Source organism: Mastacembelus armatus, chromosome 24 (genome assembly GCF_900324485.2).
Source record: "Mastacembelus armatus chromosome 24, fMasArm1.2, whole genome shotgun sequence".
Lineage (NCBI taxonomy): Eukaryota > Metazoa > Chordata > Actinopteri > Synbranchiformes > Mastacembelidae > Mastacembelus > Mastacembelus armatus.
This window is the reverse complement of record NC_046656.1, coordinates 18933054-18946909: the sequence shown is the minus strand read 5'-3', so window position 1 is coordinate 18946909 and position 13856 is coordinate 18933054. Positions and strand designations below refer to the sequence as shown.

At 39.5% G+C, this 13856-nt stretch overlaps 1 protein-coding gene across 2 annotated transcripts in view; it reads left to right on the top strand.

Annotated features, from left to right (window-relative positions):
* Nucleotides 1-12994, top strand: part of fndc1 (fibronectin type III domain containing 1) — a 30056-nt gene extending 17062 nt beyond the window's left edge. For both annotated transcript variants that reach the window (XM_026318913.1, XM_026318911.1), the window contains exons 13-21: nt 135-461; nt 2873-3055; nt 6086-6322; nt 8261-8369; nt 10557-10636; nt 10948-10977; nt 11230-11391; nt 11543-11665; nt 12286-12994. In XM_026318913.1, the coding sequence (XP_026174698.1) occupies nt 135-461; nt 2873-3055; nt 6086-6322; nt 8261-8369; nt 10557-10636; nt 10948-10977; nt 11230-11391; nt 11543-11665; nt 12286-12401 (1367 nt within the window). In that variant the 3' untranslated portion in view covers nt 12402-12994. The remainder of the gene's footprint in view (nt 1-134; nt 462-2872; nt 3056-6085; nt 6323-8260; nt 8370-10556; nt 10637-10947; nt 10978-11229; nt 11392-11542; nt 11666-12285) is intronic.
* Nucleotides 12995-13856: the final 862 nt, after the last annotated feature.

The window sequence follows — 13856 nt, the reverse complement described above, 5'->3', positions numbered from 1 at the left end:
TTTAAGCTTGAGACTAATTTGACACCTCAATAATTGATAGAAATTAGATATTAATGACTAACAAAGACAAAGTCATAAGTAATCAATAAATATGACATTTTCTTTACTACTCACTCTGCTTCACCGAATAATAGATCACATGGGCAGTCCCTTGGTAAACCAGGAAGGCATTGCCCTCTTTGGCCACGGCAGAGACAGCCGACCAGTGGTCAACCCCAAAGACAAGGTGCTTTTGGTTGGAGGGAAACCTGTACTTGGCTTGGATCTGCCTCACCTCAGGACCACTACCACTACCACCACCACCACCACCACACCTGAACCCACCACCACTGAATGGACCACAGAGGAGTCCACCACTGCACTGTCACACCCAACCTGCCCACCTGGAACCTTTGCCAAAAAAGATGAATATGGGTATTCTGTGTTGGATTCAGAAGGAATACTGAACTGTTATCCAGAAGGTGAGTCTTTGGCATGATATTCAAAACCCACCACAGATAGCATCATTAAAGATTAAGAGATTCATCCATCCTCTATACTGCTTAGTCCAATTCAGGGTAGCAGGGGTGCAGGAGCCAATCCCAGCTGTCACTGGGTGAAGGCAGTGTACACGCTGGACAGATCACCAGTCTATCACTGGGCTGACAAACAAGGATAGACAAACAATGACACTCACATTAATATGTAAGGCCAATTTAGAGTCACCACTTAGTCTAACTCCAAACTGTCTTTGGACTGTGGGAGGAAGCCATAGTGGAGAAAACCCACACAGACACAGGGAGAACATGCAAACTCCACACAGAAAGGCCCTTGGTTCAAAGAGGATTTGAACCTGGAACCTTCTTGCTGTGCTATAAAAGATTCCTGCTGCAGAAATAAAAGTAAATACTGCAGTACCCCTACTACAGAAAATAGATTTTCACAGAACCGAAGTTGAGTTCAGTGAAACATATTTGAGACAGACTCCACAGAAACACTCTGCTGTCATATCTATCTAGGCCAAGGCCACTCAGTGTTTCCTCCCTGTACCCACAAATTCCTATAGCTATATAACTGTGTGTGTGCATAACAGTGTAATCTGGTTTGTGTGTGTGTATAACTGTGTGATCTAGTTGGTGTGTGTGTGTGTGTGTGTGTGTGTGTGTGTGTGTGTGTGTCTGACCACATGAACCACATGTAAGTCTCCACATCTGGGGCCTGGCTGTGGTCAGAGTACTGCTGGTTAAAACACACTATAAGCTCTCAGTTCCACATTGCCATTAATTTCATCTCATTTACATAGCACCAAATCATTTCTGTTATGGTGTTATTTCAGAAAGACAATGGCTAAAACACATGCATAGACAAAGCATTGGTATATATCACATCACACATGGAGGGGGATTTGAAAACAAAGCGGTCTATCAAACTGGATTTGTGGATTAACAGTAAACAAAAATTCAAAATAGAAAAATATCATTAAAGTCACCAGAAAACTATCCCCACATACTAATCCATATTAGTCATAGTTAGAAATTATGAACAGAAAAGCAGTGATGCTGCATCTATATTGAGGACCTGCATGTGAACACAAAGGAAGTTTTGGAATATCTGGTTTAGGAATATCCCACAGTGAAGTCTTTCCAAGCAATAAATTGATTTTTACTGTGTGGGTGTTTTTATTCCGTGGAGCCAGTGAAAAAGAAATATTATCTATATCTGAAGTGTAGTTTCTGAAATCCTGCTCTGCTTATAACAGAGAGATGTGTGACAGCTGTGAGAGACTGATGCTTCAGGTTGTTCTAACAGAGGGATCCTCAGGAATGGAAATGGACCACATGCTTTCACTGACCATGGTGCCTGGTGCTTGTGCTCTTAAGAAAGGTATTGGCTGAGTTTGGCTTCGGACTGATGTTCTGCCACTGGGCTGGGATAGACTCAATTACACTGTACGCTCAATGTCTGTTGACGGTTCGTTGTCTGTTCATCCGTCAGTGGATCGGTTTGCTAACTCTTCCTGTCTCTTCCTTTTTGGCTCGCTTTGTGGTGTTCACTTTGTTTCTCTACTTGTACGTTTGTTTGGCTTGGTGTTGGTTCATTGCAGGGGTTTTGGACATTTTCCATTCTAGGCTGTTTTTAATCATTTTTTTCCCCAAAAACTAGACCCATGCTGCATGTGAACTGCATTACTAAGCAGAGGAGAATGCCATGACTTATGATTTAATGAAATGAATTTGGTGTTGTTAACGTTGCTTTGTACTATAGCAGACGAATCCTGGCTTCGACCAAACATTATCTGAATTGAAAAATGCAGTGTTTGGTAGATCTTAGCATTTGCACTCTGTAATTTCACCACAGGTATTTATATGTTCAATGAAACCACTTGCATGTGAGAAGCATTTCATGTTTTCTTCCTATTTTGGGGTTTTGCTAAAAAAAAAAAAATCACATTGAGCGTTACAATATTTTCTTTGCATTTCTCCACCATGGCTCAAAGCTGGTCGCATGTGTCTGTCATGCCAAGGTCCACTGGTGCAGCACAGGGAAAAAGACAGTGAAGAAAGAGGAAGGAACTAATTGAATGTCACCCCTGAATTCCTTCACATTTGTCAAACTTGGAGACGTGTAAAATAGCTGGTGCCTTTAACCCCCACCCCCACATGGAAAATACGGGTAGCAAAACATTACATAAGAACATATCTTTGGGTGTTGAATCTTTTGAAAGTTAGCCACACATCTGCCCCCAGTTAATTCAATCTCGTTGTTGACAAGGCTTATTGCACAGATCATGCTGAGGATTACAAAGAATTAATGAAATCCAGCAGCAGGTTATAGGATGTAAATAACATTAATCTATTTTAATTAAAAGCTTACTGACACGTGTTGTTGCTAGATGAATTTTTTGTCCAGACCACCACGATGCCACCGACCACCACAACCACCACCACCACCACCACCACAACAACAACAACGAGCACCACAACCACAAAGATCCCAACTCCGGAGCCACAAACCAGACCCTTCAACAAAGACCCTTCATCTGAGTTTGACCTCAGTGGGAAGAAGAGATTTACAGGTACTCACTGACAGAAATGTGCATGTTTGTCAGTGAATCTACGCTCGTATACCTTTACTCTTGCATGACTACCTTTCCTTTGTGTGTTCCAGAGTTTAGCCTTGAGCCTCCTCTAAACTCTGCCTCAGATGTCAGATTGAGTATCACATTCCCCATATTTATGATGGATATTGTTTTAAAAGAAACTTAATCACTACAGACAATGAGTAAGTTCACCAAATTATAAAAAAAAATCCTCCCTCTAACTTCTGAAAAGCAATAGATTATATATTTTCTTTGTTAACGTTGCTTTGAAGTATAATAGACAAATCCTGGCTTTAGCCAAACACGAGTTGAATAGAAAAATGTAGTTTGGTTTCTCATTTTTTGGTTTTTCATCCACCGATTACCTCTAAGTTTGCTTTGTAGCTCTAAACTTGGATTTCAGATTAAATATCATGTTTCGTTTACACATGATGGATCAGTTTTAAAAGGAGATTAACTCTGACAGACACACAACAAAATATACTTTCACCCCAAAGCATCCTTCCCCGAATAATACAGCTGCTCCTGAAAAGCAGGAGAGTAGATCTTGTGGTTTCTGTGTTTTCAAATAATGTTCAAGCCAGAGAGACTAACAAGAATAACACATACTTTTGACCTGAAGGAAAAATAAATACCATACATCCTTAGCTGAAAGGGGCAAAGAGTAAGTTTGACCATGCATGTTTTATGTCCCTGTGTGTGTGTGTGTGTGTGTGTGTGTGTGTGTGTGTGTGTGTGTGTGTGTGTGTGTGTGGTGCTGTAAATAATGCCAGGCTGATGGGAGTTCTGTTGTTTTGAGGAGACATAATAAATCTGCACCTCAAACTTGGCTTGATTTTAAAACAATCTACTTGCCTATTATGATTATTCTGTATATAAATAAACATATAATACTAGGAAATTACAGATTGAGTTTAAATTGGCTCCATCTAATCTTAACTGGATTATAAGAAGTTCACAGAGGACATGCTGTTCAGGGTCTACAGATTTGATAGCAGTAATCTTTGGCCCCCTGTGTTCCTTTTACTCTTCCTGTGTGCTTTGGCCTCTCCTGCCTGATCTGCTTGTCCAAACAGAACAAAATATTCTCTTGACAGAAATAAAAATAGCATCTACTCTACTACATTTTCTTTTGAGCCTATATTTGCAAACCAATAAATAAAACTTACTTCTACCGCTTCAATAGGTTGGAGAGCCCGTAGCGTATTAACAGCTGAAATGGCAAGAGCTCTATCAATAAGATATAAAATACTGCGGTGACTTAATAGAAAACTGGGGGGACTTTTAAAAGACAGATTATAGCAACGATATGCTCATTTTTAGCCATTAAGATGAGTCATGTTCCAAAAAAACACTAGATACTACCCTTCCCATAATGCAACTTAAGCCAAGATACATGACAGATGTCTCATGAGTCATTTTCTCAGTTGACAAAGCTCCTCCGCAGCCACAGAAGACATTGTACGATTGTTTTCACAGGCTGTGCTGTACTCCCCATGGCAACTTCAGATAAAATCTTGAGTAACGGCTCCACTGTCATTTATTGATTAAAGATAGACTGAAACCTGTCATTGTCTATGATCTTTATGAGAAAGCTTATATCACTGTGACCTTATCAGTACTGTTTCATCTGCTCCTGAAGGAACAGCTCAACAATAACATGACTTAATCTGGACACCATCTATCTTGGTAAACAGATTTTCTCATGATCACGTTCCTCTCATAAAGCTGCCTGAAAAATCCATTTGTCTCCCAGGCTCTAAGATAAAAACAGACAAGAGCAGAGACGCAGTGGAAATCATAAAGACCCAGGGTGCTGACCTCAGCACAGAGACAAAAGAGTCTGTTGGCTCAATCTACACATCCTCTTTACTATTTATTAGTTTAATATATTTTAGGTCCAATTCAGCAGTTTGCCAGTACACGGACATGTTTTGCATAAACTTGTCTGACGGAGTCGTCTCCTTTGTCTCCGTCTGTCCAGGTTTGGTTCAGTTTGAATGAGAATAGCTCAAGGCAAAAAATGGGAAAAAAGTATTAACTAATAATTCTTAGCAGTTGCGTGTATCTGCTTTACAGTAAGCTCCAGATGGATGGAGTTTGCCACATTGGAGAAGAAAATGAGCGCCAGGATGTTTGGACTATTAAAATGCTAATTTATGTACTAGACAGATATTAGAGTAACATTGTCCTGATACTATTTCCCAGTGAGATTTGATCCACCTCAAGCTCACAGACGCCAGATTTTGTCCATGTTTTGGACTTTTTCAACAGGCAGAAAACAGCTCGACTCTGTAGAGAGATGCCTTCAGCATTTAAAAATGAACACAAAGCAAAACATCTGGATCTTTCACGTGCATGACCCTGCACAGATCCTGGACATGTGGATGCTGTACTGCCATACAGACACATAAATCTGCTCACCATGATGACGGATCATGTATTTCACTGTGAGAATGCAGAATACACAAGCCAAATTACTGTGTTGGTATACACAGTAAGAGCTTTTAACAGTCTAAACCCACGTGTGTCGATGATGTGTAGATACTGATCTGTTAAGACTCTTACCGTGCGCAGAGGGCCAATCATCTGGAGAGGTGGGAGCAAGTCCAGAGGTTCCCTCCAAGTCCCAGTCAGACTAGGAATTGTGGGATATCTGAAGTATTCACAGCTGAAAGTCCAGCTGGCACTGAAAACACATGGAAAAAAGAAATAGAAGACACAAAGGAAAGACCACATAGAGATCAGTCACATGAGCGACCTGGCTAAATCAAATTCTTTTAAAAATGACTGGACTGACAAAACTGAAATAATATGACGTGGAAAAGTAATATTAGCTTTTGCCTTGTGCGCTACATACAAGGCTTATTCCACTGAGATTGATTTTTTTTAACAATCCAAGATAAATACATGAATTGATTGCCAATATTAACAAATAACTTTCTCACATCTACGTCAATGAAATAAATGGCTTGATTTCTTCCCACCACTTTTTCCCGCCATCAGCTCCTTATGTGAACTACATTCAGAAGGACCCAGGGGCCCCTTGCTCCTTGACGGAGGCTCTGGAGTATCTACAGGTTGACATCCTGGAAGACCTGATGAGAAATGACAGTTTTACAGCCACTCAGAACCAGCCTCCCAAAAACAAGCCACATAACCTCACTGTGGTCGCCATGGAGGGCTGCCATTCATTTATTATCCTGGACTGGGCGCAGCCACTCAAAGGTGATATGGTGTCAGGTAAGAAAGGCAATTGTAAGTATCTGCTTGGTGTTTCTTTTGACCTGTGTAATAACTTGGCTAAAATTTTAAATATTAAAATGTGCCATTTCATTTTTACGTATTTTTAAAGTGATTTGGGTTTGCCAGAGATGCCAGTGACTGGGCAGGTGATAAAATATGACAAGAAGTCTAAAACTGCCTATGGTATATTGACTGATGGTGATATATTATAAAATAACATTCTGGCCCTCCAGAGAAGCAATATGTTTTTATTGGCAAGAAAACATAAGCTTCTGGTCACGCTGTGGGCCGGCCCGTCCTCTGATGTGTAAAACAGACAGTAGGTCAGTAGTGGTCTGTTCCTCAGCTTCTTACCTTCGTTTCTTCTTGGTGTTTCCTTTTTGCTCACTCAAATGTCTTGACACTTTCTGTATTAATCTAATGTTTCATTTAATAATTATCTAATTTTCTGGACAATTTTGCACTCGGCACTGTTGCATTCCAAAGATGTATATATATTTACTTTTAACTGTGATGTCAATTTTCACAGGAGATGCATGATTGTACATATAAAGTGAACATCTCATGTCAGTTAGTGTGAATTTCCTTATAGAGTGCTGGTGTACTGTAAAAGAGGATCTTTTTTTTTTAAATTACATGAAACACACACACATATACCGGTACAGTTCACACATGCAGATCCAATCTAAGGCTACATGGATGTTTGTGAGTTATGGGTCACGGTTTTTAAAAGAAGTGAATGGAAACAGCTGTTAGGGAGTGGACTCAAGCAATGAGGGGCAATATAATGAGTTTTTACCTAAAAGCAACTTCTGGTTTAATTTACTGTGACACATTTTTGGGGCAAAACATGCACATTATTCACTGAGGATTATAAGTGTTGCTTTTGGCTCAAAGCAACAACTCCTTAGGAAACAATTTAATCAATTTCTACCTAAAGTAGTGAACAATAGAGCACAGAGGGTGATGGCAAAGACAGTACCACTCTATCAAACCTCAGTTTAACAATGTAGAATAGAAAAGAAACGAAAAACCGAAAGAAGAAAAACAAAGTAGCTAATATTTCCCTTCTCTCCTGTCAGCAGCCAGCTGTGTTGGTGTGGCTCCAGTAAAAATAGAAACTCAAACTCAAAAGTCCAATAGAAACAGTCAGTGGATTGATGTTCGGCAGATCTGGTCTCTGAGCGAACGATCGAGGGCTGCGTGACCTCGGGTTACTTGTGGATTCTGAGCATTAGTTGCGTGACTGAGAAGAAAAAAAGCAGACAGATGGGAGGACAGTCATCATCAGCTAGAGAAAATCTTAGAACACTTTTTCTTCAGAGTTAAACGTATCTGGAGACCACAACTAAATAATTGAAACCATAAAATAAATACTAAGACCTTATAAACAGTCAGAGCTATTGTGAGATGAAAAAAAGCCTTTTCAGGCTGAAGAATGCCACTATAGAGATTCTCTAGGCTATTTAAAGGAATAATGCTACATAAAATACCAATAACTAGGCACAGTCACTTCATAAAAGCAAGACTGACAAGCAAAGACTGGAGGCTGCAGGATGTTACTGAGCCTAAACGAAGAAACATGATGCAAAATCTGTTACCTACTGTCCTTTGGTCATGCTGATAGTTGTTTCTTGTCAGAGTCAGGCTATTTAAATCTCTGGGATTCCAGCTTCACAGCTGCTGGCAGTAAATTCATATTTACTATAAAGAGATTAGGTTGGGATTGATTTTCTATCTCTGCAAAAAATGAAATATGTGTATTTTTAAAAAAAACATCAGTCCATTCCTTTTGTGATGAGCCTCAGGGTATTGCTGTGTTTGATTCAACACAATCTCTCCATTTACTTAGCTTCTATTAAAGTGAATCAGATTTTTTTCTAATAAGTAATGAGCTCTTGCTTTTTTTTTTTTTTTTTAAATTGTTTCCTGCAGGCTACATGGTCCACAGTGCTTCATATGATGACGTCCTCAACAACAGATGGTCCTCCAGATCCTCCAGCGGGACACACTTGCCTGTGGAGAATCTCAAACCCAACTCCAGGTAATATGGTTGTATCGCCTGGTTTCTGCTTAGATTAGTGTACGCACACATGCTGGTTCAACACCCACACGTTCATACATGCACAGTGCTTCCAGGTCCCAGGAGCTTAACCACATTGACACTAAACAGAGCACTGTGTGCATTGGATATTGACTTTTTTCAATGCTCATTTATCAGAGGAGATCAGAAAAGCATGGCATAAATCAGTTTGGCTAAATGGAAGCAGGTTAAGAGACAAATCTGAATTTGCACAATAATGTGATTCTGTACAGATCTTGGAAAAATAAAAAGATTTGTGGAATATAAATCCAGCACACATTATCTGACATTTAGACACAGATATAAACAGCCTGTTTCAGTTATTAGACTGTGTTTTCACATTCGTGCCACAGAGCCATGGGTTGTGCTTTTTTGCAGAGGATGTGAGGTGTGTATGAACAAATACCTGCTTCTCTACACTATCAGCAGAACAGCATGCCAGAGTCAAGTTTTCCCAGAGGCTAAAAAGAAATCTGCCCTCCCTGGAAACAAGCTTGTATTCACGATGGTGCTTCTCCTGGGGTTACAGTTAAACACAGGAGGGTTTCCAGGACAGTGGTGGCATTTCCCCTGCTGGAGGCTTCTGTTCCCCAGAGCTGCTGCACTAATTAGCACACATACAACATGTGGATGCCTTTCCTTGGATCCAACCCTCTTCTAGCGCATAAGATTAGCCACATATTGTAAAGCTGCTTAATTATTTTCTTAATTAATTACAAAGGGCTTCAAAAGTCAACAACTTGTCCAAATTATTTTAACTTTTAATTACATGGACAATATAATGAATTTATTATTCAAGTCATTTATTGCTAAAGGTCAGTTATCTGTCACTTCAAACACCTGAAATGTGACTTTACTACTTTTCCTGGTTCTTTTGGTTTTTGGTTAGAAAAAAGAGCCATTTGATGACAACACCTTGGCCTCTTCATCAACTCATTGAGAAAACACTCAGAATCATTTAGTGGCCCTACTTTAGTCCTGTAAGCTACAGTACATATTTCTTCTGCTGTGTCCAGGACTCATTTACAAAAGAGATCTGAAGTAATCACTGCAGGTTATATAGAAGATGTACAGTATACAGGTAAATTATAGATATGAAAGCTAAATGCTTGATTTTTCCCTTCTTTTCAAACACACATGAATGTTTTTAGAACTGTACATAATTGACTTCTACAAGTTCACTGGTTATAGTGGCTGAGCTGTCATGCGAACTGCAGAGCAGCCAACATGACCAGGCTGAATTTGGTCTACAGCATATCCTGATGACAGGATACTAAGAGCCCTGCTCTTGATAAAGCTGCATGATCTGTGTACTGAAAATTTCAAATGGCCAGCTTGTCTTGATGTAGTATTTTGTGGTCTACTCAGTGTCTTAAATTCTGGCTCACGTTTTCATTTTCTACGTTTTCCAGTTTCCTTTGATTACATCATCTTTGTGCAGCTGCCTTGCCGTCCCCGCTCTCCCTCTCTCTCTCTGATATATATTTTGGTCACTGTTGTTACATGGATGGGCTGATTGGATCCAGGTCTCGTGGCTCTATGTGGTGAAAATTTCTGGCTAGAATTTAACAGACCATGAACTTGCTGTATGTGACCTTGCAGGGTAAACGAAAGCATACACAGACATAGAGCTGCATGAATGAACACACCCTCGCACAAACATCAGCCAACTACAGTGGAAAAGTTTGCAAACTCTCAAAGTTGTCATTGGTGGTGTTGTTTTTAATCTGAAGGCTTGTGTAATGTAATGAGGCTCTGAGTGAGAAGTCTCTCTTTATCCATTCTCTTTCAGCATATGTCTATCTACTTTACTTTCTCCTCACTTCTTCTTTATTCTGTCTTTTATTCCTATCCTCTTCTTCTATCCAGTAATCTCCACCTGTTCAGATGTTTCTTTGTTCCCTTGCTGCCTTTTCTCCACTCTCCTTACATCTTTTGGCCTTCAACATGATTGAAATAGTGATTTTATTGTGCTGTGTTCTCTTTGGACTTACAGAAATAGAAAACTAACTGAAGCAAGCCAAGTCATCTGCTACGACCATTAACATGTTCCTCACCTTCATGCAGTCACAACAAAACTGGCGGAATGACACTTTAATACCTACGTCTCCCACTAAATCCTTATGTTGTGGTTTGTTTTAAATTCAGGTACTACTTCAAAGTGCAGGCCAAGAATGTGTTTGGTTTGGGACCATTCAGCGATACGCTCACCTATGTCACTGAATCAGGTGTGTGTTCTGTCAACAACTGCACAGATAAAGTTTGGGATGCCCCAAAGACTAGAGCGCAAGCCTCACACTGGGTTTAGATTTTCTTTCTTTACTGTAGAAAAAGTTACTGTAGTTTGTGGGAAAAATGAAAATGTCACTTTACTCTACATATATAGAGATATTTGCAAAGAAAAATATCCATGATGGAGGAGCAGACCTCCACGTGTAAACTGCATTTATTATGTGTATTATAATCAGATTAATAAATAAAAATGGAAGTGTCTGAGTGTTTTTCAGCCCTGGTGAAATGATCGCATTCTTTATTTCAGATGATCCTCTTCTAATTGAGAGACCACCTGGTGAGTCCATATATACCTCTGGTTAACAAGCCATGTCCTGAAGCTGCACTGGTGTTAAAGAGGGAGCCATCATTCTGTTAAACAACTTGACTGGATCTAACTCTGTTTTCCATCTTTAACACTCCTTTGATTGCTGTTGTGTAATTGCAAAGCACTGAGACATCCCTAACGACTTAACAAAAAGAAATTAAAAGCATGCTTTCCTGGCACCACACGAACCATTTCCTCCTCTGATTCACTTTCGCTCCACAGGCGGAGAGCCGATCTGGATCCCCTTTACCTTCAAATACAATCCCACCCACAGCAGCTGTAAGGGCAGCCAGTACGTTAAGCGCACGTGGTACAGGAAGTTTGTGGGTGTGGTTCTATGCAACTCTCTGCGATACAAGATCTTCATGGGAGATGGTCTTCGAGGTAATGTATCCTATTACCACTTTTCTTTAATAATCAGACCTCAATCCTACCAATTTGTCCTTGCTGTTCCTCCACCACCGCAGCACTGGATGTTGTTTTGTGGAGATAATCAACTTTAAGTGATTGAACCTGTCTCCTCTTCCCTCTACAGAGCCTTTCTACAGCATAGGAGACACATTTGGACAGGGAGAGGACCATTGCCAGTTTGTGGACTCCTACAGGAATGGAAGGACGGGCCCAGCCTACCTCTCGAATCATCTGCCTTCAGCACAAGGTAAGCAAGAACAGACTTCACACATGATTCATTCATGACCATGACCATGACCATTTGGACCTAACTTATTCTTATGTTTTCCACATGATCTGATTCTCTGGCTCTGTAGAAGACCAGGTGCATTGATCTTATCTCTGCAGAACACAGATGCAGAGTAATATTAAATGAATTCTTGCATTTGCATGTTTTATCCCAAATTGCATGTGTTTTTCATTACTGCAGAGCGTTTTACTAATTCTACCATAACATCTTAGGATTAATACCATAACTTCCTGGCAATTAGTATTTTCAGAATATGTTAAACTTGCTTGAAATACACCACAGCTAACTTTTTTTTCCTGATACCTGGCTTTAATTTTGTCAAAGTAATGTCTTTCTTAGTGTGTTAAAGAAAGATTTAATGTCTGAAACTTCAAACTGTTCAACAATAAAAGACCACATTCGCAATATTTATCACTATTCACCCAACTCCAGAATTAGCACCACGAACTGTGGCACCACACTCCCAATATTTACATGTAGAACATGGTGCACTGTATAGAAACTAAGTTCAACTGTGCTAAATCTGGATTGAAATGTGGCCAATGGCTGTGAACAGTATTGATCTTTTTCTGTTGCAGGTTTTTATCGTGCTTACAGACAGGAGCCAGTTACTTTTGGAGTTATTGGCCGACGTACAGCCCATCCATTTGTGGGTTGGTATGAATGTGGCGTGCCCATCCCTGGGAAGTGGTAACACAACAGGAGGAGGCACTGTTACCACGGGCAACCATTCAGCTTCCTGCTGCAGGCTTTCACCTTCACTGGTCCTGCCCTTTAACACAGACTTTTGCCTGCCACAATGAAAAGACACCACTACAAATTTATTACAGCTTCACAGAAAGAGAATATAGTACTTTTAAACAACTCATTGTATATCTTTACAATGCACTTTTTATATAAAGCAGTCTGTATATGAGGGAAAAAAGAAGCATGTGTGCTCTTGCTTAGTTTAAGCTTTGTCTGAAAGTGTCCTACTATTTCCAACTATCCCAGTGACAGGTCCTCACCCAGTGTTATTTATCTGATCAATAATGCAAACACACGGCCAAACCAGTGACACTAGAGCGAAGCACAATCTTCAAATCAAACTCTAAGAATAGGCACTTAAGATGTGTATAGGTCTGTTCATTTTGTCGTAATGTAACGGCTTCTGACAGCTAATTTTTGTTTGTTAATTTGTAAAAGTTTTTTTTTAACCTTTTGGTATTCACCAGAATTTATTAAAAAATTACTGTGTAAGTTTTGTTTGTATACAGACAAAGAATAAAAGAACAAATATTTGCTCAGGAACTGTGGGAGATTGAATAAAGGTGCTATGAAAAGCACGGCAACCCAAAACCATGAATCATATCATATACTCCTGCTGCCACATTCATTCCAACACATGACCCAGGCCTACTTAATCAACCTAATGGAAGATGTGAGTAACAGGCAGCTTTGGTTGAGCCAGTTGGAGCAGAAACTGCTAAAATTTGATGAAATGTCAAAAACAACATATTGTGGATGGAGTCAGGTGAAGGGAAAGCTCGCTTGAATCAGGCATGTGAGCAAATGTGGACAGGACTATCAGCCATGTGTAGAGGATTACATGCTGCCCCATAAATATTCAGATTGGATTTGTAATGCAGAATGTTTAGGCCATGATTTGATTTAAAATCAGCAATGGAAAATAATTAAATGCATCTGCTGAAGTTTTAAGCAGTGAATATTTAAAAGGTACACATCAAATTAAGTTAACATTTTGAGATTCTTGTCCTTTACTTGAGTATTTCCATTTTATTCTACTGTATATTGTACATTACATTTCCCTGACAACTACAGGTACAGGAGCAGTTACTGTTCTTGTCAAATTAAGGTTACAATATGTAAAACCCTGTCACTTAAAAGGGCAGAATTTCAGGATCAATGATGTATTTAAATCCTTTACTTTAGATGAGATGAGATGAATTTTATTCAACCCTGAAAGGAAACTCATATTTATATATTAAGTTTATAAAATATTAAGTACTATTACCACAGTGTAAAAGTACAAAAAAAAACAAAAAACAACATGCATTGAAGATGTTACTTAATGAAAGTACTCAGTGTAGTAAAGTCAACCCTGTGAATATGCATATGTATTTATGTGGAAAAGCATTTTACTGCTGTA